At 38.0% G+C, this 25551-nt stretch overlaps 1 protein-coding gene across 10 annotated transcripts in view; it reads right to left on the minus strand.

The window, feature by feature from the left end:
• Nucleotides 1-25551, minus strand: part of ACACA (acetyl-CoA carboxylase alpha) — a 259834-nt gene that overhangs the window by 92296 nt on the left and 141987 nt on the right. For all 10 annotated transcript variants that reach the window (XM_045835837.1, XM_045835836.1, XM_045835833.1 and 7 more), the window contains 10 exons: nucleotides 23368-23511; nucleotides 22500-22596; nucleotides 21247-21354; nucleotides 16635-16691; nucleotides 16353-16397; nucleotides 9445-9486; nucleotides 7974-8189; nucleotides 7054-7209; nucleotides 4457-4660; nucleotides 164-319 (listed from right to left, as the gene is read on the minus strand). In XM_045835837.1, the coding sequence (XP_045691793.1) occupies nucleotides 164-319; nucleotides 4457-4660; nucleotides 7054-7209; nucleotides 7974-8189; nucleotides 9445-9486; nucleotides 16353-16397; nucleotides 16635-16691; nucleotides 21247-21354; nucleotides 22500-22596; nucleotides 23368-23511 (1225 nt within the window). The remainder of the gene's footprint in view (nucleotides 1-163; nucleotides 320-4456; nucleotides 4661-7053; nucleotides 7210-7973; nucleotides 8190-9444; nucleotides 9487-16352; nucleotides 16398-16634; nucleotides 16692-21246; nucleotides 21355-22499; nucleotides 22597-23367; nucleotides 23512-25551) is intronic.

The raw sequence follows: 25551 nt of genomic DNA on the forward strand, positions 1-25551 counted from the left end.
GTTGGCAGTCACCAAATCCCAAGTAAAATAGAAATGAGAAGTGTCAAGACATTCCCTGCTGTTTGGGAGTGCATCATTCCAGTCTGAGCTGCATCTGAGGGAGAGTCAAACAAAACCCTGCCTCTTTGGGATATGCCAGAGCCCCCCGGTTAGCCACCATTACCTGTCGAAACATCTCTGGGATATCATATATGTATGTTGTCCCTAAGGACTGTGCCTGGAACCTCTTTGATTGAAGCAGGTCTTTGGTCACATAGGGAGTGTTGATTAACATTCCATGTAATGGTCCCTGTTTGTCTCCATACGCTTGAAACATGATCTGCAGGAAAAAGAGGATGGCATGGGGAGTTGAGAAAGAGAAAAAAAATCAGACAGCTGCCTAGAAGGGCTTTTCTCACAAGTGTTATTTCTTGAAACACATTTTTGGAGGTTTGAGTAGCTAAGATGTGCTTCTTAACATTGGCTACTGGTAACCTGATGCTTTCACTTCTCTACAAATTAACCAACTGCAAAAAATGGTATGCAGCCAACTATGCACCACAGGCTGATTTCACTTTTGGATTTGTTGAAATCAACAATAAAGCCCAGTGTAAATTTCACATTTCAAAGACAGACTGACAATGCCTGCCTTCTAAAGTGATTTGAATCCCACATACTTAGAAATGAAGTATGTTACCACAACTAACCAGTCTGAGCAGGGCTACTAGTATTTAAGTTGAGAAACAGCTACACATTAAAGAGAATTCTGTGTTTCCTCCAATAGTGGAAGGCCAGCCCAGGCTCTAGCATATCATCTTTGCTTTAATCTACTTGGTTAGAAGGTGCTTCATAAGTATTATTAGCCACACAAAGGCTTCCAAGATTTCTGCTACAAATGGATTTTATCCATCCATCGGGCTAGTTAACTTTTGTTAGCTTAAAAGACATAGTCTATAGTAAGAAATATATTTTATTAAATTATAGATGTATCTCTACATAATATATACACACATACGTATTTTCCCAGTATACTATATCTACAACTAGTGAATAGCTCTTACAATACTTACATTGTCACATAATGAAATCACCACACCAGCTTTTAATCATTTTAACTCAAATATTTCTAGAAAAGTACTTCATACTCCATATATTTCATTTTATTTGCTTAACAATATTTATAAGGAATGCCATTATTTCTATTCGATTAATATTTATTGAGTGCCAGAGCTTGAATGACACTAAACTAGGCACTACATGCATGAGTACATAAAATGCAGATTCCCAATGCAGTGAATAGAAATGGAAATTGGGATGTAAAAGTATATGTATCTGCCCATGTATCTATTCAGGCCTAATAAATATAAGCTTAAGTCTACCATTAACAATTAGATTTGTGAGCCTGCTATACAGCCATAAGAAGAGAATTAAGTATTTTGCTAAACCCTGGGTATAGTTCAGGTAAGGGAACCCTTAGCCCCTTCCTTAGACCTGAGGAACAAGTGTGTTCTGCTGACTTGTCAGTCAGGTCCTATCCTGGGCAGAGCTTAGCTTGTCTTGGGCTCCTTAAAACCCCGCAGGATGGAGTTCTCAGTCCTCCTGCACATGACCAATGGTGAAAGTCGCCAGGTGGGAGGCAGAGCTAGCAGTGTCTTATGAATGTGAGAGATAGAAATACTAATGTTTTCAGAGATTCAAAGTGTTAGTATGAAAGAACTGGACTTATTAGAGAATGTGGGGGAATATCAAGATGTTTTCTATCGTGATTGTGATGGTAGTACACAAGTGTATACTATTTCAGAATGAACTGAACACGGAAAATGAGTGCATTTTATTATATGTAAACTGTATCTCAATAAAGGTGATTTTAAAATGTATATTTCTCCCTTAAACTACACATTGGAAATCGATTGACCTATGCAATGGATTACCCAGATCTCTTCTCCCCACTATAACTGCCTGAAATGAGTGTTCATTACAGCTAACACCACAAAGACTATACAAGGAAAATGAAACAATGAAATTCAAGCCAGTCAACCTTGCTCCTTATTGGCCAAAAAATAAACAACATGCCAAAGCAAGAGGTTGACAATAATGGATAGTACTGGACGCCCCTGAATGATCAGCTATTGCTGTTAATTCCATTTTCTACCATAATGGATATCACAATTAAAAATTGGTAAAGTATATGTTTTATAAATTCATGAAAATATGTATACATTTAATATATCACACATCTTTTAACAGATGCCATCAAAAGAGCTTCTCTTGGAAAGCTATTTCTAATCCCATATACTCTGTTTCCTTAGAATTCTAGTTATTTTAAGATGGCAGAATCATAATCATGTTACAGAGGAACTAATTATTTGCCTTCTTCCACTGTGATGTAAATTTCTTAAGAATAGAGATCACTTTTTTAAAAAGATTTTATTTATTGATTTATTTATTTTAGAGAGGGAAAGGGAGGGAGAAAGAGAAAGAAACATCAATGTGTGGTTGCCTCTCACATGGCCCCCACTGGGAACCTGGCCCGCAACCCAGGCATGTGCCCTGACTGGGAATTGAACCTGCGACCCTTTGGTTCCCAGCCTGTGCTCAATCCACTGAGCTATGCCAGCCAGGAATAGAGATCACTTTTTATCTTTGTAGTCATACTATCTGACACACTAGAGATGGTTAAAAAAATGTTAAATTAATGAACTAATGAATGAATGATACACATGGTTCTATATTATTTTATATTTATATCATGACTCACTGGAGCAAAGAAACAGAAAAAACGAATAAGCAGCAGGTAGGCATCAGGAGTGCCAGAATTGAGTTGGAGGCTGTCCTTCTTCTGCATTCCCTCCTCTGGCCATGGGCTCTTCAGTTCGCATGGGGCAGTGGCTGTTGAATTCTCTCAACTGAAGAGCCTGATGGAGACCTCTTTCTTCAGGGATCCTAAATCTGGAGGATCCTTGGTAAAAGGGGTTCTCCCTCAGGCTACAGGTAGCTCATTCACTCATTCGGAAACTTACTGAGTGCTTATTTTGTGCCAGGTATAGTACTAAACCCTGACTGAAGGCTTCTGTGCCTTTCATGCCCCCGTGCCACCACTAGCCAGCATGAGGGAAATCTAAGAGCTTTCTGAGAAAAGAAAGGGGAAAAAGTAGCTATGAGGAACAAACTTATTTATCATAAACATTGAAATCTCAAGTGGCCGGCCATCTTATTTTTCACAAGAATAGACTTGCCTTGAAGCCATTGTATAAGTTAATTAAAAACATCCCTACCCATGGAAAGATTTTACTGAAAATGTCTTTAAGGTTGCCCTGAAAAACATCAAATGCAGCAAAAATTATTTAATACCCTTTCTCTTGCTAACCCCTCACACTCTTGTGCACTTCTCTCTGTCTGCTTTAACTGTTCACTTCTCTCAGCACAGATCTCTGGTCATCTAACTGGGGCTCAAAGCACAACATGAAAGGTCACTCTGACAGCTGTCCAAACTCAGAATTTTAAAATTCATCTTCAAAGTACTGATAAAAATGTCTTTTGTTACCTCTGTCCCCGGATTTAAAAGGACACAGATAAAAACAAGAGACATAATCTCTTCCTGGCACCCAATGCATAGAACAGACTGAAACCTTTGTGTACACACACATAGTGGAACAAGTTCATCCTTGAACCTGAAGAAATGCACATCCCAAGTTCCGTCCAAAGGCTCTGAAATAACACCTCAGTTCTGAGAAAGACATGAACAATGGCGAACCAACCTAAATCCAGTTTCACAGCAAATGATCCAAATATTTAGAAACTAAGGTGGTAAAACAGATGAAAGGGGAAGTTGCTTTTCATTTTCACATTCTTGATTTTTCTACCTGAAAAATGGGTTAAAGTTTGCCTCTCTGTTTTTGTATAGACATATAATACTCTGAACTCTTTGAAGGAAAGGTAACATATAAATGAAATAACAATGGGTAAATATGTTAAAAATCACTGCTTGATATTGCTCAAACTCTTACATTGAAATTTTCCTTCTTTAGGACAGAAGTTGGTGACATATTTTAACAATTCTCCTTTCCTTACTTGCCAATGAGTGGTCTAACTAGGCTGAAAACAGGAAGAAGGACAAATCAGGTCAGAAAAGTCAAGACTGCTCAAGTAGCTAAAGAGCTGTCTGAGAAAGAACCATAACTTACACAATCACCTCTGGAATTAGGTTCACTTGGCATCTGCTAGGGCTCACCAACATATGACCAAAGGTTGAAGGTTTTGTAACACCCATGATTAGCAATATACATGCATTTTACAAGGCGCCGGAAGTTTTTCAAATTCATGCAATCATTTAAGCTGACAGAGGACAACCTCACTAGGTAAACCAATGGGATTACGGCATTTGGGTGGTCTATAATAAGTGCAAATGCCTTATCTGTAGGACCAAATACAAATTTTGAGGAGACCTTGAAGTTTGACTTCTGTCTGACTACTGTACCTGTGCTGTCCTGGAGTCAGTCACTTCTTTGTATAGGCTGATGTCCAAGTAATAGCCAGACTCGTTTGTCAGGAAGAGGCGAATGGGAATTGCTTTTCCAGTTGGTGTCAGGCGAATGTTGATTTTCAGTTCTGCCTGGAGGACGCGTAATTTCCACAGCCGACTTCCATAGCGCATTACCATGCTCCGCACAGATTCCTCAATCTGACATACACACATAACCAAACACAAAACTTAAATACCTTGTAACTAGGACCTGTTTCAGGTCGGCCCATCTTCAGGGAAGGAGGAATGGAAAAAGATGCTGTTTTCTTGAAATGTGTACTACCTGTATTTCTTACAGAAAGTCATATAGTTTCTCCCCAACCCTACTCTTGCTTAGAACAAGTCAGGGACCATTTCATGCTGGCCTGTCATGTGAGTGGTTTTCTATGGCTCACAACACCCAAATGCGTGCAACTCCTTTCCCCTTTTCCAATTATATTCATATTCTATATCAAAGATCTGCAGTATCTAAAATTAAAAGCCATGGGATTTAAGAGAAAGCCCCAAATAAGAATAAAATCTCTAGTTAAACAGCTATTAAGTAGCATTTATATGCATGGTAACTCTGTTTCATTGCACTTACAGGACCTTAAATCAACATAGCAATTACCACCATGAGCTTTTTTTCCATACATTTTTATTAAACTTTATAATATATGTCCCTTGGTAAATTGCACAAATTAAAGATGGGCAATTTGTAGGTGGTACTAGAATGTTCTCTGTCTAAACAGAGCTTTGAAGCTTGATCATTGTCAAGTCCAACTGGAATTTAAATATACGAAGCAGATGCTTTCTAGTTTCTCTAAGCTTTATACCAAGGCAGCTTAGTGATTCTAGTTTTCAGGTGAGTTATTTTGACCAAGTAACTTTAGATGTGATTTCTCCTTTTTGACACGCTAAAGCAGAAACATTTTTTGCAACATGGCTGCAGGAAGCTAGAACATACCACTCAAAATTAATGTTTCTTAATTGAAGTATCTTTCTAAAATACTTTCTCAACTTAGAAAATCTCAAAAAGATATCTCATACCTACCCTTCTCTTATGGTTTTCCAGAAGTATGTGCCACCCTTGTGATTTATTTCTGCACCACAAAATTTTAGATTAAAATGGGTTTCAAGGAGTTAATGTCTCTATTCCCACTCTTGCTTGTTAACCAAGAGATATCTACCCATTCTCTTCTCATGGGAACCAAAGTCAACAATCTCTCTATATAGGAAACTGACAACTATCTATGATTAGAAAAACAGAGCCACAGTGTTTAGAGAAGAACAGAGAGGCTGACACCAACAACTCAGTAAGAAGTGGTAGGCTAACTTAAAAATATATACACATACACACACACAACAGGGTCTGGCACAAATAACGCCCCCCTTTTTATTACAAAACCGTAAGTGTGTATTTCTGTAACATAAAATATCACACACTCAAGCACACCATATGACATTTTAGGTGAAATGTTCCAATTAAAACTATAAATTATTACACCCATATTATTACCCTGCCAACCACACTCAAGCAGAAGTTACTTCTGCTAGACCCTGTGTGTGTGTGTGTGTGTGTGTGTGTGTGTGTGTGTGTGTGTATATATATATATGTGTGTACAGTTATATAATTATATAGTGTCCAGGCCATGTTTTAAGTTTTTCAGCTTCAGCAGTCCCAGAATGCCTAGGAGAACCTTTGCTTAAACTGCATGATGAGACTTGATACTCAATGAGTTGTCCTGTCCTTGCCTTCCCTGAGATACTAAAGCAACTGATCAGCACCTTGGAGTCTTGAAGAAAAAAAGTAGAAAAGGATGTCTTAGGTCTTAGATCCTAAGTTCAAAAAGCAAAAGTCCATGCCTACAACTGATCTTGAGAAAGGGATATACACTGGTTCTTCTACCCAGATTCTACAATACAATAGAAAGAGGTTAGGGGGATCAGAAAGAGAGAGAAGCCTATCTTTATTACACGTGGAATAAAAGGTCAAGTATAGAGTCACTTCGTTTTCCTTCCTTAAATTATACGGAATGCATTTTAGAACAGAGCCTCAAGGAAGAAAACATACATAATACATGTGAAATTCCTTTCAGCCAAATTCCTTCCCTATGGAGAAATAGGTTAGACATTTCAGGAAGGTACATATGTCCTTAAAGTCATCATGTAAGTAACATTTAGTACAAAGAGGCAGTAATTTTCCCAAAATGCCCAATAATAGCAAAGTTAATTACTCTAGATGATAAATCCCAGGTAATTATATAAGATAGGACTGCTATCATAGCAAGTATCACTATACAGTTACAGGGAAAGAGAAGGAGGTTTTATTTTTTGTACTGCTTATAAATGACCAGCAAGATAAATCATACCACCTTCAGTTTTGAGGTCTGCTTTTAATGGCGATAGCAAATTTCTGATACCATCCCAGAAACCCAGTCTTACAAGCATTCAGTATACTTTAAAGATCACAGGCTCAACCAGTTGACCAAAAGTACCTGTGTGAATAAATATGAATGAATCTCCCTGCTTGCGTTTGCTAGTCCTGGCAAAGAAGTAAAGGAGAAATGTACCTTTGATGGGTCCATGATGACTGTGGGCACAAAGTTGAGGAAGATGTGGTTGCAGTCGGTACGGACATTTGTATTATTAAAAGCAACTTCCAACTCATCCATGGCTTCCAGGAGCAGCCGTTCCCCTTCGTTTTGCAGATATTCAAAAGAAGCTTCCTATGCAGGAAGAAATCACCTTCAACATTAATGTGTTTTAAAAGAGGCAATAAAGAAGTGACTGCTATAATTACTTAAGCAGTGCTATGTCATGAATCATAAGGCACCTGCTACAGATGTCCTCTACCTTGCTCCCTAGTCAGCCCAACAACCACAAGCGACAGGGGCAGGCAGGGTCAGATTAAGAATTCCTGCAGCCCTTCCTCCTGAGTCCTAATGTATCATTTCTTTCCAGTAGGTGGAGACGTTGGACATCCCCAGAGCTGGAACCCCAAAAGGGTTACATCTCACATATGCCAAACAGAGCAGTCTGGAAAGAAATCTGTCTAGAAAGGGAAAGCTGAAGAAAGGTTATGGCTGTGGGATGCAGTCTAACTATCACACCAGGAAGCACCTTGCTATGGACAGAAGCCACCCTGCTTCTAGACAGGTTTAATGGGGTCACTTCGAACTTTTCCCCTTATCCTCTATCACCACCTAATGCTCCCTGTGGTTTTTCTGTTGGCATGCTTTCCCTTTTCTCAAGTGTGTGTTATCATTCTTCCATTACCAAGAAAATTCAAATGAAAAAACAAAAAGCTCCTTATTACACAGGATATTTACTTCTGTGAGAGAAATGACTCTCAGACTTCTGCTGGTTATTAGAGAGTGAGATCAAAAAGAACAAGAGCTTTATTTCAAAAAATGAAAATCTAATTTTGAACCATGACTGTTCCCCTGTCCCTTCCCTCGGAGATAACTTCCCATCGAAGTACAGCACCCACCTTGGTGACCAGATCAGAATGTCTGATGATTGCACGGACAAAGAACCTATAGTCTGTCACTTCTGTGCCCACTTCCACTTTGGCTGCCCCAAGATACAGGTGCATCTTGTGATTAGCACATGGAATGGCAGTAAGGTCAAAATTTCTCATCCGGTTCAGCTCTAACTGGAAGGCAAGGGCGGGCTCCAAGTGACGATAGATACGATCCTCCTCAAACTGAGCACAAGAATTGGAGAAAAAACAGTCCATAAGACATGGTTACAAAATTCTATTATGAATGCGTATGTAAAAGAGATGCTTAAAAATAAAAACATAAGCTATGATGTGCTAATGAACCACAGAAATGAGCTGTACACAAGGATAATGCTGTAACTTACATAAGATTAGGCACTAAAGAATCTATTTACTTCCCAAGCTTTCATCATTTATGCTTTCACAAGTGGTGATGCTCCCCATTAAAAACAAACAAAAAACATCAATTCCCTCAGAACTCCTGTAGCATTTAATATCTTTATAATTCATTCTTTTACAATTAACTACAAACTGTTTCACATTAACAACTACTTCACATACCAATGTACCAGTGTTTTGGATTTACCCAACTAGTCTAAAATGCCTATCACTTCTGGCACGGTACAAAGGACATAGTAAATACATGAAAAATAGACATAATTTTTTAAAATAGAGGTATCTGGTTTTGAAACATACCATATCCATTGATATGTTATTATATATATCTTTTTAAAGAGTTGTATTTATATTTACTGTACATTTTGCTGAAACTAAATTGTTTTTCTAGGCCCTGGCTGGCGTAGCTCAGTGGATTGAGCGTGGGCTGCGAACCAAAGTGTCGCAAGTTTGATTCCCAGTCAGGGTACATGCCTGGGTTGCAGGCCATGACCCCCAGCAACTGCACATTGATGTTTCTCTCTCTCTCTCTCTCTCTCTCTCTCTCTCTCTCTCCCTCCCTTCCCTCTCTAAGAATAAATAAATAAAATCTTTAAAAATAAATAAATAAATTGTTTTTCTAGAGTACATGTCATTTGAATGAATGGAGAGAGCCAAAAATATAAGCTGGTAACAGGAAGAAACCGACATGGTCCAAAGTTCTGTATTTTAAAATTGAACAACTAATGCACATAAACAAGACCTGAATATAAAGAAATTGTAGGAGATGAGAATAATCCTACTAAGTAAAACAGTCCTTTAATAACACATCATTAGGATCATCCTAAAACGTAAGGATGATTTTGAAAACTATTGCTTTCTCTGGGTAGGTCAGGACATGTGGTTGTTTCCCGAACCAAACTGTCAGAAAGGAGTCTTCTTTTGTTCTAAGACACATACATGTAAGGCAAAGAGAAGCACAAATCCAATTAGAGAAAAAAATGGCAAGAAGAGTATATGGCAAAGATAAGCCACTCTTGGGCATGTAAGGGAGGGGGAGGAAAAGAAAAAAATCAGTTCTTACCTTATCCCTTGCTCGGAATGTGAAAAATTTAGGGAATTCTCTCTGTGTTAAAAGAAGGGGAAAATGTATCAGTCCTTCATAGATATGGCTCTTTGGGGATCAACACGTAGTACAGAAGCACTCAAGCATCTAGAAGACAGTTTCCTAGAAAATACACTCTGTACTGAAGCTTAGCCCAGGGAATACGGATGATCCTCTGGGTAACCATCACTTTGATCTCACTTCCAAATTTGAGAATCACCACACTATTAACCTAACGTCAACAGTTACCCTCTCCAAGGGAAAAAAATTAGTATTTTTTTCATCTCCCAAGTAAAAATTTTAAAAAAAGTTTTCCTGGGTGTTGTTCTTGGTACACTCTGATAAATAAAACCAATATACCCTTAAGCTTCAGCACTGCAATAGTTACTGGACTGATTTCCCAAGTTTCCCCTTAAGAAACTCTTAAAATGTAAACTAGCTAGAAAGCATAGAATCCCAATTCATGTATTTTTCTTCATTCACTCTCGAGTCAATAATTTCAAGGGTTTAAACAATAATGTCTCAAGACAAAGAAAAGTACAGACGTTACTTTGGTCACTACCACTACATGTAGAGGGAAGAACTAGTGAACTTGGAATCATTTGATCTTACTGCTCTTTTGCAGGGGCATTACGGAAGAAAGCAACCAATTTACTAGAACCTTATTAATTAACAAAGATGAATTCAATTAGCAGAGTCCATTAGTTTCTGAAATTTAACTTATTAACACCAAATACCCCTGTTTCTCGGATGGGAAGCTCTACTGGTGATGTTGGAATCAAGTCATTACTATTTGCCTCTATAGGAGGTTTCATTAGGCATCTTCATTATGAGTGCAGTATAATCAAACACTTATTGGTAAAAGGCAGTGAGACCAGGACTAGCTGCATAAATGTCCCTCAATGAGCTTTAGGAACCATGACAGAAACATGAACTGAAATGAAAGCCTTCTGGGTGGCAGGCACTCTCATGAGTTGTCCCCTCAAATGCTCTCAACAACTTCTCAAGGCAGGCATCCCATTTTACAACTAAGGAAGCCATGACCAAGAGACATGCCCAGGACTGGAATATGAACTTGGGTTTCTACGTGCCCTTTCATTTCTACCACTCCACCTCAAGCATAGGGCATTGTTGTTCTATTCCTGTTATAATCCAGATTCCTTATAGGGCTTCTCTTTGATGAGACAACAAATAGAAATTAAGAATTTTTAAAAATTAAAAAAAGAAAAGCAAAACTCATGCTGAAAACTTGTGGTTCTTGAATTTACTGAAAACTTCTTGAATATTTTCCACAGCTATTATATCCTACTCTCACCTTAACTTGCACAGTTAATAAATCTTCATACAATTTCCTTGCATTTTAACTGTACAATGGCATTTAACAGGCTTCTTGGAGATTGTTTACCAGCCCAGGAAACCCCTTGTCCAGACTTGGGTCCTTAAAAGCCCTTTGAAAGTGGACTTCACACAGCACTGATCTTTTATTGATGATGTTTTCATTCTAAATAATTCTGTAATTCCCCCAAATGACAGTAAAGAACATTGGGATGACTTCAAGGTCAGGCAGGAAGATGTTCAGCTGCAGTGTCAGTAGGTTTCATGCTCGGGGCTTTATAGTCTTATTTTGTTTTATTCTTGAAAGGTATGGCTTTCAGAGCATTAACTAAAGTAACACAACTCAAAAATGAAAGGGTAACAAAATTCTTTCATGAAATTTTCTGAAAGTCAAGGAAAGTGATAATAATCTTTTAAGCACACACACTTCCATTCTGCCTTAACAATTAATTAATTAATTAATTAATTAGAAAACTCATTTAGTACATCATTTATTCAACTGTGTATAAGAGCAGGACCAATATAATTTTCCTTCAAAAACATAACAATAGTAACCAAAACACCACTTCTTTACTACTTAAATCAACTAAGAAAATTTGTAGTAACTGAAAAGCATGAAAAACAAATTATACAGAAATACCTTTACTATAAATAATGAAAGAGACTGACTAATTCTTGATAGAAGTGGGAAAAGACCACCAATCAGGAAAACAACTTTCATTAAAGTTAGCTAAAAGAAGGTGTTATGAGATGTTATCAACAACTTTCTTTAACTTCTGAGTAAATTTTTAGCTCTACAGTAAAGTCCTTAATTTAAGCAGGAAGCATTAAGAACAGGAGATGGTAAGAACTTCTGTGCAATGGGAAGTAGGATTAATGAACAATTCTTCAAGTCTAAGGACTGATAGAAAGTCATCTCTTTTGGCACTCGAAACAAATCACAGAAACACAAAAGAAGAAATTCAAAAGTCTGATCCTGTAGTTTTAGCAAATTCCTTCATCCTACCTCATCCTCATATGCCAGTTTTTTCCACAAACAGCATTCATGCTTATTCTATCACTAATGTAATTGCTTTCCAGGCATTCTACTAGTGTTATGGGCAAATATCATAACTGAATGTACACAAAGAAAAACCCTCTTAGTGTTCTGGTACCAAAAAACAAAAGAATGCAACATTTCTCAGGAAGAAATTATACTCCTGCTGTGTTCTAATCAGCCAACCATCATCAAGACAATCAAAATAATTTGCCTAAATTAGCCAATCAAGACACCCTGCAAATCAGAGAATGTGAAAACCTGCAGCAGTAAACATCATAGCTGATTATGATACTAATAATCGTGTTAAAAACCTAATGAGATGAAGAAATTGAAAGCTTGCTGGTGCAATTCTCTTTTACCTCAACATGCTGAGAGCTAATTATATAGACTGTAATTAAAACAAAAACCCAAACCTTCTGAAAAACTAATAGTTGATCCACTAGCAAACAAAACTACCAATTTTTTCAGCTTTATTGAGAAATAACTGACATATCAAAAATTTTTTTAAAGAAATGAACTACTAACCATGATAAGTGTTTTCATTAGTGGGCTCTTTCTTCCAAAGCATTTAATTTTAAAGTGGGAGTCATTCACATAAAATCAGTAAGAGTAGAAGTATTCCCAGATGATTTATAGCAGAATTTTAAAAGTCTGATGAAATCATACAAACAAAAATCAAAAGGAAATTTAACAGATGCAAAACATTTAGAATCTCACCATAGTTTTTAGACCTAATGCTTTTGTTTAGGTGTCAAAGGATAAGATGAAATCCTGAAAATGTACATTTCAGTATCCTTAAAAAAACATGGCTGAAAAAATATGGAAAGCTTCAAAAAGTATAACACTTATATTACAATTAAATAGCACCTTCTGCTGCACCCTTTGCAACCTGAAATGTGAGTAAAACTATCAGAGAATTAATACTACATGAAAGCAGAGAACTACAGCTTATATACCTGCAGAAATTGAAAGAGCCTGTTCTTTTGCTTTCAAGGTTTCATTTTTTTTTAATATGAAGAAGATATTTACAGGAATAGGCTCAGTTTTCCTCAATTTTTTTGTTTATATATCAATGTCAAGCAGTTATTCAAATCCCATTATAGGTACTTGATTTAATGAGATGGTTATGGAAACAGACCTGACACTAAGCATTCTTAATGCTGGTAAATATTGCTAACTCAGAACAGGCTCCATATAGAGTTGAGACTAAAGTAGCAGCAGACACTCCAGGGGGACTGTGGATATTAAACAATGAAGTTTTGGAAATGCTTATTTATAGCTTTCACTAGCATCTGAATAAACACCTAACAATACACACTCTCTAGGAACCTCTTACTCCGGCCCTCTTTTGCCTCGTTCTGGCTCTGAAGCAGTCTGAGATGACTTTGCAACAGCACAGCGGCTCCATTCCATACCAGCCAATGTTCTTGAACCAGACTTGGTAACCTTCCTCCTCTCCTTGTCCCCTCAAGTATGCATTCTCTCTCCTATTCGATAATATAGGGGTGTCACAGTGGAGAACAGAGGAGACTGCGTACATCACAGTGGATTACCAAGAAGCCAGAGAGATCAAGGGATTCATCTCTAACACTCACGGAAAGCTCCCTCTTTTTCACACTACACTAACTATGGGGCAAGCACACATCAGATGACATGACAGAGGCTGTGTCTCCTTCATGAATGGAAAGCTACCACCAGCAGCAGGACTGAGAGCAGTACCATGACAGTGAGCCTGCATTTGTACAGCTCCTGCCAAGGCATCCTGGCTATTGTAGATCCTAGATGGAACTCAGTAATAGTTGCCCTTGCCCCCTGTATAACCACTAATCATTTCTAAGGGTCCTAATATAAAAATAACCCAACTCCTCTGCCATTCAATTCTGCAGAGAAAATCCAGTCTACACCCAAACCTTAATTTCTCTAAGTCCTCAAGCAACCTTTCCTACACTCATGACAAATCATATCACTTGATAGTATAACTGATTTCCCACTTGATGTCACTATAAATAGGAACTGGACCATGATTCCCAGAAAGACCCACTGCTGGGTTCATTTCCTAGCAGATTTTGCCTGTACATGTCCCTATTAAACCTAAATCTAGAAATATTGGGATAAGAAGGAGAAAAAAGTGTTTTAAAGCTGTAGACATACACTGGACATAACACAGATTTAGAGATAAGATGAAGTTTTTTTATAAAACACATACAAAAAAATGCCCATGAGAGCCCTGGCTGGCATAGCTCAGTGGATTGAGTGCAGGCCTGCGAACCAAAGGGTCGTCGGTTCAATTCCCAGTGTAGGACACATGCCTGGGTTGCTGGCCAGGTCCCCAGTAGGGGGCACATGAGAGGCAACCACAAACTGATGTTTCTCTCCTTCTCTTTCTCCTTCCCTCCCCATCCCTCTAAAAAAATAAATAAATTCTTTAAAAATATAAAAAATGCCCATGAGAATTAATTGCTTTAGCTTTTTAAAAATGTTACTAGAGTATTAATTTATTGAACAATGTTTATTATAGGATACCAGTTCATATACTATAGACATAAAGACTCTATCTGAACCATTAGGAAAAAGAAAAACAATTTTTTCTTTCTTTCTTTTCTTTTTACTATTTTGTTCCCCAAAATAATATAGGATCTCAAAGTCAGCGAGAAGAGAAAACTCACATAAATGCTTAAGAATATAGCCCAATACTATTCCCAAACCCAAAGCCTGGCTCTGGCACGTCTACCTTAGCTCTGATCAGCACCACCAGCCACAGTGCTTATTCACGGGCTCTCATATTCTATCCTCAAGTATCAATTTTATTCTCTAAGCTCTGGATTTTTCTTCCTAAAGCCCCAGGGTTCTCTTTAAGCTCCTAATACTTCTTCACTGCCTCCAGTCTCCTATCTGAAGTTATTGATTGATGCATATCTGCACTCTGCTTGGTTTCCTGACATCAATAACACAGGGGAGCTGTGCAGTCCACAACATTTCCTAAAGCATTTCAGAAAATCTTAGCTTTTTAGTTTGCAGGGTAGGCTCTCTTGTTTCTCTGTAGACCAGGCTAGCGATTTTCAACTGGTGTGCCACGGCACACTGGTGCACCACAGGAATTTTTAAAACCTGCACTGCCTGACTATATAGTCAGGGGCACTGACTTCTTTTCCCTTAGATTGTCAAATTAAAAAATAACAACAGCCAACACAAGAGCCATCCAGTGTGAATCAAAATTACACCTATTTTTTGTCAGATTGGCAAAAAATTTATTTTTTGGTGTGCCACAGAATTTTAATAATCAGTTTATGTGTGCCATGAGATGAAAAAGGTTGGAGATCACTGGAATAGACCAACAAGGTTAACTGTGAGAAGGAAAACAAAATGTCAGGTGCTAAAGACCTAGTAAACAAAAGGACAATAAAAGCAACCACACTTAGGTCCTTGAGTTTAGAAAGTCCTTTTTGGAATTCCAAATGCTATCTTCATTATTGCAAATGAATAGGGCTTGAAAACTAACTTAATTATCTTAATTGCTAAAACAAAACAAATAAAAGTCTTATCAGGAAAATTAGGACTTCTTAATATCCTCTGGAGTCTTAGCTACATTAGAATAAATTTTTAAAGATATATTTTGACTACAATCATTCACTTTAGAGAATAACATCTTGATTGCAAACTGGATTTTTGGCCTTAGTGCTATCATCATATTGGGTATGATCATATGGATATACCATAGTTCAGATGCCAGGCTCTTCTCTTTTCAGTAAAAATTTTAATCTCATAAATATTAACAGGTAATTCAGTTAAATGGGAGAACAAGCAACTTACTGCTCAATTTTTATTTATTTCCTCCTCCTAGAATTCACATAAGACAAAAAGCACCAACTTGGCGTCTGCTAAGGCATTTTAATAAGAAATTATTGTTTTTCAGAACTGAGAATTCTCAATAATAGAACTGGAATACATCTTTGGTAAAAGCCCAGACACCAAAGTACAACTGGCAGTGTTTTTTTTTTTTTTAAGATTTTTAAAATTTATTTTTAGAGAGAGGAGAAGGGAGGGAGAAAGACAAGGATAGAAACATCAATGTGACAGAGGAACGTTGATCAGTTGCCTCCTGTACACGTCCTAACTGGGGACCTGGGCCCGCAACCAAGGCATGTGCCCTGACTGGGAATAGAACCAGGGACCTTTAGCTTTGCAGGAAGACACCCAACCAGTTGAGCCCAGTCAAGGCTGGTAGTTCTTGATTACCAATTCACTGTGCACTCAGAAGAAATTGCTTGTTAGCTCCTGCTTCTCTACCTTATTCATTTAGATAAATGCATACGCTCATTCTCAATTATTTCTCAAGTTATATTGAGAATTTGTTATACTGAAGCGCCATTATAATACTTCCTAAAAAAAAAAGGACACCAAATAAATGTCAGTCCAACCCTTCTAAATAACTCACATGCATTCTTTGTTTAAATAATCAGTGGCAAACAGATAAAACAGTAAATAATATTTCATTATTGTTTCTTTTACTTACATGAAATCTCTGATCCACCTCATAGCTGATCTGTTTCCTGAAATCCTTTCAAATGAAAGACAAAAAGGAAAGAAAAAGAGAAGTTGGCAATTAGTAATAAATTTAAAACCAAACTGAGTTAAAGGTGTGAGTTGATGTTTTTCTTAAACTTATAGAAAACAGTTATTTTCTGCATAAACTCTATAAATAAGTGTACGAATATAATTCCATTTATTTACTTTTAAAAATTCTAGCAGCAGCATAAGAAATATTAGAGAGGTATAATTCATATATTGCCAATACCTCTTGTGCAACCAGGAAAGTAAGGCGCCGGATTCCATGCTCAACCAGAGTAGCTTTCTATGAAAAAACATGTAAAACAGAAAACAGATGAGATCTCCATTCACCCTAAGCCTTACCCCATTCAGTCCTCGTCAGGCTCTAATTGGGCTAAGTACCCTTTTTGGTTGTCTGTCTGTGTCTTGGCTCAGTACTGTCAAACCTGCAAATAAACAAATCTCAACCTGGCTCCTGGGACTAAGTCATATGGAATAGGTTTTATATTCATCTGGGTAAAATTGAGAGAGAACTTTGTAGGAAAAAGGGTCATATGAAATCACCTAAATTCTCTAAGGTCTGATTCACATCAAGGTAGACCTTAACACAATTTCTGCTTATAGAAATCACATTGGTGGGTATGTTTAAATGTGAAGATTATAACTAAAACAAAGGCTAAGTGAATTTAGGTCACTCAGGTCATAAGGAAAAAGGAAGTTTTCATAAAATGGAAAATTCAGGTCCTAAACTTATTATGTAATTATAGATAGTAGCTACCATCACATACCAGCATTCCTAGAATTTAACCTAACAAATCCCGATCTTTTCATCACTTCTAAAACATGGCTCCCCCTACTTTATATGAAGGTATTTTTTTTACAATTTCTTTAAAAATTGCTAAAAACAGTATTTAACAGACTTTTAAATTTAGTGATTATTCCTATCTCCACATGCCATGGGTGAGCAGTTTATTAGAAGGCAAAAGAGACCAGCAGTTTCAAGACAGTCTCTCATATAAGTACTGGTCCTTTGGATCTAAGCTTGCTTCTGTCTTGTAGAGCTCATTTATCTCCAAAGACAGAGACAAAGAAACAGATTAATGAACTAAGTAAAAAGCATGATCTTAAAGGGCCCCTAACAACATGGCAACAAGGAGAAAAACAATCTCACCATTTAAATGACCTGGCAGAATATATGAGTAACACAAATAGAAAAAAATATGTGGACTTTCACAACCCGCATGCAGACTATAGTTTTATCACATCCTTTGCTCTAACTCTAACCAAGAGATATGTTCTTAAGGCAATTCTTGACTTTCATGATGCTATGTATTTTTAAAAACCAAGTTGGTGCCCCCTTATCAATAAGCACATTCCCAGGCCATTTCCCCCTATTGGAGAACAATTTCTGCTATGGCATTTACTTAGAAGTAAAATTAACAACATAAGCATAATATAATTGGAAAAATTAATTCCCTAACAATAAATCCCCTGGTGAAATACAAATAAATTTTGGCTTAATCCCATTTAAAAATGATCTGTACTGACATCAGAGTGGTTATTATAAATAACCAAGTATTAATACTACAATAAGAAAAGGAAGAAAGGGAGAGAGGGAGAGAGGGAGGAAAAAGACACGGGAGGAGACGAGAGAGGGAGGCAGGGAGGGAGAGAGGGAGGAGTGGGGTGGGCTGGTGGTGGTTCTCAATCTCTTAGTGTGCCATGGAACAGAAACACTTCTGACACCACCAACAAAGGATTCCACCACAGCCAAGTCCTTCAAAGATAAGCATCAATAGCTATGTTCAGACAAGGGAAGAAAATAACTTTAATAATGCCATGATTTAAAGTCAAAATTGTTATTGCTTTTAAAATTCCACAAGTGGCTGACAATAACAGCAGAGCAACAGGATCCTGATTACATTGTAATAATGCGGGTCTCACAGCAAGTCCACAGCTATTACCCAGCGATTAGGCGTCAGCACCTGGAGAAACTCCATTTACACTGACTGCTTCAATCTCCTCCACAAGTCATTTACAAATATATGATCCTAATTTCTATGAGAGAAAAAAAGACATGCTGGGACTAGAAGATTATTTGGACAATTTGGATCAAACTATTCAATAGTTTAATGTGTGCTTTTAAAAAAGAAACTTTTTCTAAACTGCTAGAAGGATGATCATGAAATGAAAAACAAAACTAGTTATCATTTCAGCTTTTTAAAAAAAATTGTTTTTCCTTCTTTTTATTTTTACATCCTTTTTCAAAACAAGGATGTGAAAATGCCAAATATTCCTGGATAAGTACAGTACTTGATGCAGTTCCCAGCTACTCGAGGCTTGGAATGTTGGCACAGTCTACTCTTAGCCTTCTGAATAGCCACAGGCAAAAGCACTGGATTTTCCTGTGCCTCAGTTTACAAGCCCAGTAAATGGAAAAGGTAATTTCTGATTGCCAATTAATGTTACAAATTAATGTAGTGAAGAGGAAGAAAGTGCCTCTTTAAATCAACATGTGATGGTATATACCACACTAAGATCTGAGGGTAATAAAAAGCCTACAGTTGAATTCAAAGCAATCAAATAACTGGTTTCTCAAAAGAGGGGAAGAAAATTTCAGATTTCAGCAAGCAGCAGCCTCAGCAGCCATGAGCAACATTAGGAGCTAATGTTGTTTCTTGCAGCTAAGGTTACGTTGGTCACTGGTGTCGGGTTAGTTTTATATGGTCACAAGACAAGGGCAAAAAGAAAAGTACAGTAAATTTTTCTTCTAAAGAAAAGTTCCCAGGCGTGTCCCCCATTTTCACTTTTCTGTAAGTATCTTTTCTTCATGTTGGCCACCATAGTTCTAGAAGTAAATGCTAAGACTCATGTTAAGCACAAAGTTACCATCTTTTCCCAGGTATCTACCATTAGCATTACGTGATGTGAATGCCTATGGCACCAATTGTTTATATTGCTAAATTAAGTTTTTAAAAAAATCTATTCGATTCTTTCTCTACAACACTACAGCTAGGTGCTTCCCGTTCAAAGAAAACACTTAGGTCTTGTCACAAGGGGAGTCGAAGAGGGCACTTGGGCACCTACATTGCAATGAAATGTAGTTGTAGGTAGACTATCCTTTTAAGCATGCCCAACCAGTCTCTACAACCAAACCACAGGGCAAACACAAGGCCCTAAGGCTGAATCCGGCCCTCCACCTTGTTTTATCTGGCCAGCACCTTGTATCTACCCAGCAGCAGTACCAAGCTCCATGCCCCTGGTTAAGTAGTTACATTTATACAGTCCTAAAATTACATTTGGCCCTTTGAAGGCAACCATGAAGCTGATGTGGCCCCTGGTGAAAATGAATTTGACACCCCTGAACTAGACTATAAGCATCTTCAGGGCTAAAAATATATTATTTACTAAAGCACCTAGATCTATGTCCCTCTAGAAGTGGAATCAAAGCCTTTAATGATAATTTTTGCTCTATCATCTACCAGCTGGTGATCAAGGGGCCTTAATTAATCTCTCTAAGATTGAGCTTTCCCCCCTGTGCACAACTGGAATAATTCCTAACTAATCTAACATCATGGGATTGTGATGAGGTGCAAATAAAAAATTTTACTTAGAAGTTGTTTGTAAATAAGTATTATTATTGCTAATAAATGTATGATGACCAATTAAAAAGTCAAGAAAGAAAAATACATTTTAGTTAGGGCTACTCAGAGCAGTACTCACAGAAGAGATGAAATCTGAAACAGTCTTTAAAACAAGCAGGATTTAGAAAGAGAGAGAGAATGTTAGAAACATTCCAGGCGAGGGGCAGTAGAAGAGAGTAGACACAAAGACTGGCGTATTTTCACAGAACAGTGAAGGCCAGATTGTTAGCCTTCATCAATAGCCTGATGTTAAACACCAAGTTAAGGAGGCATCCTGAAGGTAACAGAGAATCATTGCCGAGTGGGAGAATAACTTGGTAAAAGGGAATTGTGGACATTTAATTTTGTGTGGTGGTGAACAGAACAGAAATTATCTGGAGGGGGCGAGTGAAGGAATATAGGTAGATCACAAGTAAATCTGTTGTGGTGTCTCCAGTGTGAGGTGAGTAAGGTTTTAAACTAGAGAGATGGTAGTGGGAGTTTTCCATTAAAAAACTGAAAAGAAAGGGAGGCAGGGAAAGAGACACTGCAAAGGAAAAACTAACAGACCTTGGTGACTGATGAGATACAAATAAACACGTATACACTGTGGCAGAGGAGTAGCATCATGCAATGGCAAGGGAAAGGAGGAAGTCGGTGATTTCTGAATAACTGGGTGGAAGGGCCGGGTTACTTGGGGTTTCTGGGGTTTTTCTGAGGGGCGGAGGTAGAACGTGTTGTAGGGAGTCAGAAGAGTGAAGGAAAATGATGGCAATTTAGGTTTAAACTATGGAGTTTGATGCCAGAACAAGATATACAGGTTACACATAACTAACTGAAAGGAGAATGAAAGTATAAGTGGTACTTTTAAGGGAGAGGAGGGAAGGACCAAAAGAAACCTGATAGAAGTGTGGGCCTGGACATGTGGAAGTAAGACCCCCAAGGAAAACATTCAGCAGGTGACTGAGAGTTCAAGACTGGAGCTCTGGGAAAGATTTAGGACCACACTTCCTTCCTTAAAACATTTTATATAGTTGAGGTCTATATTTCTTGACATAAAAAGACATTCATTATATACTATTAAGTCACTTTGGAATTTTACCCCTACAGGCAGAACTGTGTAAAGGGCACAGCCATCCTCAGTGACAGGTCTTACAAGTAGCAACTGATCAAAAGGTGGGTCTCATACACAGCCAGCAGGATAGGAGCATCATCACCAGGCCCCACTCAACTTACATTTTGCTGGGTAAACTCTCTGAACATCACTGCCAGCCTGTCATCCTCAATATCACCGTCAGTCTTGATAGCCACATTGAGAATGTGAATTGGTTCATCCCTGGGGACCTATAACCCAAGAACACAAGATAAAGAAATTAGGAGGCTGACTAACAGAGAGGCAGAGAAAAGTTATAGTATTTGGTAGAATACCAGAAAAATAGATATGCCCCACAGGACATTTTGATTTGCACACTAGTACGAATAAGCAAATTGAAACCACTACCCAAAATCCACAATGGAGATCAAATAAAGTAAAACATTTAATTTTTCAATGATAAGGCAGCAGCCCTGGCTGGGTAGGTAGCTCAGTTGGTTAGAGCGTTGTCATGATATACCAAGGTTACGAATTCAATCCCCAGTTAGGGCACATACAAGAATCAACGGATGAATATGTCAATGAGTGGAACAACAAACTGATGTCTCCCTCTCTCCCCTCTTCCTCCCTCTCTCTAAAGTCAATAAAAAAAAACTTTTTAAAAAAGATAAGGCAGCAATGGAATTAACTAGAGGTGGCCCCAAATCTTGACTTGACATGAACCTGAAGACCACTATGTCTCAGCTTTTTCATCAATAAAATGGGAATGAAACCAACTGCCATATCTCTTCACAGAATGCAAAGAAAAATGAGAGAAGCCACCTGGAGATATTCCCACATAATATATTTCCTAACAATTTATCATACAGTAGAAGTGTCAAACCACAGAAAAATAACCTGGTAGGGGAAAACAACAACAATTGTAACATGTTTACTGAGAAATTAAAAGAAGGGACTTAATAAAAGGCAAAGCTTTAAACAAAATGTGTACTTATTTATTAATTTATTTTTGCTGTCTAACGTCAACCACTTCCTGAAGACCACAATGGCACCACTGCGCCAGCATATAAGCCATCACCATGCACGATTTGAAGTACCCAAAGCTAAAGTCTCTGAAACTATATTCAGAGACCCAGAGCCAACTACAATGGATATAGCCGAGCCTATTCTACACTATGGATTCCAGGATTAATGGGTTTATTTCTTTTTTAGGTTAGGGTTTATATTCCACCAGTTTCCAAAAATACTTTGATGAGACATATAAAATTACAAATATAAAGAAGGGTAAAAAGACGGATTCTTCCTTATAATGTTCCAAAGTCAGAAAGACAGTATATATGTAGTAGAAGTCATATATCTGCAGGAGAAAAGCAGTCTCCCAAAGGGGATAGTGTACCTTGTCTTCATCGTATAGAGATGTGTGACCCGCCTCAGGGAATGTGGGGCTTTGGGGTGGGGAATCACAGAAGCAGCCCATCACTTCATCAAAGATCCTGAAAAATACCAGAAAAAAAAACACCCACCATGAAAATGCAACTAGCAGAAAACTAACGCTGCCATTGCCAGCTCAGTCTGAAAGAATAATCTACCCTACCCTGTGCTCAGTAGTCAACTGAATAGAATCACCAGTGGCTAGAGGTGATATGCAAAATTTCACCAAGTGGCAGAAATTAGGAGGATGGATTGTTTCAACTTTAATAAACCATATATATATATTTTAAAAGAATGATCTAAAGCTTTTTTGTTTCGTTTTTTTCATATATAAGATACGAGCACTGCTGTCATCATCAGTCTTAAAGTAACAGAAAGAGCCTGGGACTGGAGCAGTGACAGACCAATGTAATTACCCCTCCCCCTAGGGTAATGCATCAGTATACATCAAGAGATAGATGCTGAATGCATTTAATCAAAAGATGTATCGTCTCTGGTGGGGCTCACTCTAGTGTTGTGTTTAATTTCTCCTGACATTTCACTCATCACAGAGCAGACAGCTTCTTCTGTTAGCTCCCAAGGAAAAGATGGTTTTTGTTTGTTTCTTTTTTTCTGACCAGGCCCATATAACAAGTCGAGGCTTGTAGAGTCTGAATGAGAGGCAGAAATGGAAGGACATATACCTCTCCGAGGGCATATGCAGCAAAGGCTACATCTCCCTAGCTGGCTTACAGCTCTTCGGGGGAATTTTATTCATTTGGCAGAAATCTGAGACACCAAAACACAGACGCCTATTGCTCCCTTTGTACAGACACAGTTCCACCGTGTCTTACCTGACAAAATCTTCAAAAGTCCGAAAAGAGACCATTCCGCCCATCCGCTGACACGGTGGAGTGAATGAGTTGTCCAGCAGCACATCGCTGACACTAGCTACATGAGTCATGCCATAGTGGTTGAGGTTGGAGGAGAAGGACATTCTAAATGGTAATTCAATCAAGTGCATTAGACAAGGAGGGTAGGAGCAAGGACTGGGAGAGTAACAACAGGGAAAAGGAACTAGGGGGAAACTCTGAATTAGGGTCAGGTTGCAGAGCAGATTTGGTTTTTTACCCACTATGGGTAAGGTTGTTTTGCTACATTCACATTAACCCTTTCATCTGAATTCTACCCCCACCCCACATATAAACACACACTAACTATATTGTTATCACTCCAAAATTGCTCCAAATAAAAATCTAAGGACTGTCAGGAATTTCATGGCAGTTTTAATACAATGATATTATGGCAGGTCTGATGAATAAATAGCACATGGGGTTAAAAACCATCCTGCATCTTCCCCTTCCCTAAAACATTCCTCATTTTAAAAGGAAGTAAGCAAGCCAAGTGAGTTGTAACTAGGCAACACATAAGGCATTTTTTTCTCTAAGAATAGTAATAGATTAAGTATTCACAGATATAAGCACATACAACAACAACTCTAAGTCATTTGGAATGGGTTAGTAAATCATTATAAAAACATTTACCATACAGAAACAAGTCACAGTCTATAAAAGAAACTTATGCGGTATTTATTTTTTTCTTTCATGGGCTGATAGAGATGGCAGTTATAAGGATTATAGCTCCTCCTTTTTTGAAAGGGAGACATTTTCATCCCCAAACTGCATAATTTCCATTTTATATTTAAACACTTCTAAACCAAAGATAGCATACCTTCACCAAAAGCCCTTGATAAATCCCAGCAGGATACAAAAGGGCAGAGCATGGGTCTCACAGTATGTGTAAGCATGACAAACAGGTGCTAAATGAAGATGCTCGAAGAGAACTGAACTGATTTGTTCACTCTAAAAACATAATGAATCTGTATACTCCTTGATGCACCTCAGCAGTATGTACTGATAAATAATACTATAAAGTGTATTTCCAATGCCCAGTCAATCAGAGCAGCCTATTAGGAAGGACCAAGCAGAAGGATGCCTCTAAAACTTGCCTGACATGTTACCGGCATACTGATTGGAAACAAGTTCAAAGTAAGGCAATGGCACCTGAACTTTGGAGAGCTGCCCCAAAATCTCCTTAACTGCACCACCTGCAGTGTTGCAGGGGGAAGAGAACCAGCAATGTGGACTTGAGATCTGGGTATATACTATACTGCAAGTTGTAATTATAAAAGGCACTGGAATTTTTTCATAGAATGGAAGTACTGCTCACACAGACCAGAGAGACTGACACTCCAGGTTTTTATTCCCTTGGCAAACAATGACTATGAAGAAGGTACTTCACCTTTCGACAGTACTGGGGAATAGAAAGGCAGAGTGGGAGAGGAAACCATTGATACCATGAATGAAACAAACAAACATATGAAACACACAGCAAGCAAGTCTTATACATGGTGCTCACTAGAAACTGGATTTAGAATTATATGAACTCCCAAAACACCATCATCCTCTTTTCTAGGATCACCAAATATAATTACTAAAGGAGCAAGTTTGTGAGGCATTAAATCTTTTCTACCTGCCTGGTATTAGACAGGGAAGATAAAGGGGTTCCAGATAACACTCAAAGGGAACTCCCTCTGAGTAAGCTAACAGGGTGTACTGTGGCAAACATGGGGTTAAATAAGTTTTTCACTCAACTGAACCCCATGGGAAATATCCACTATTCAGTTGTCCTCAGTACTATGTTCATGGGCCAGGACAGCTAAAGGCAGGCAGGAATAAACCAAGCCCATTCTCCAAGGGCAGGCAAGAGAACCAAACAAAAGCACTCCCTTTCCTCTCCCCATCCAAATTGGACTTTAAAAGCTATAATGAGTTTTGATCACTTAATATTTAAAAGGAGAGGGACAAAAATAAACATAAGCCTATAAATATTTCAATGTATAACTGATCATGTACAAAGAGCTCACCACCAACTTAATATTACTTTAACATTTTGAAGATTCAATCCTAATCAGACTTGCTTTCCTCTCAAACTTGCATTGTGTTGCCTTGCTTAAGCTCAGAAGCAAGAGGAACTCA

This window comes from Phyllostomus hastatus, unplaced genomic scaffold, assembly GCF_019186645.2.
Source record: "Phyllostomus hastatus isolate PE091 unplaced genomic scaffold, TTU_PhHast_1.1 phas_contig_210, whole genome shotgun sequence".
Classification (NCBI taxonomy): Eukaryota; Metazoa; Chordata; class Mammalia; order Chiroptera; family Phyllostomidae; genus Phyllostomus; species Phyllostomus hastatus.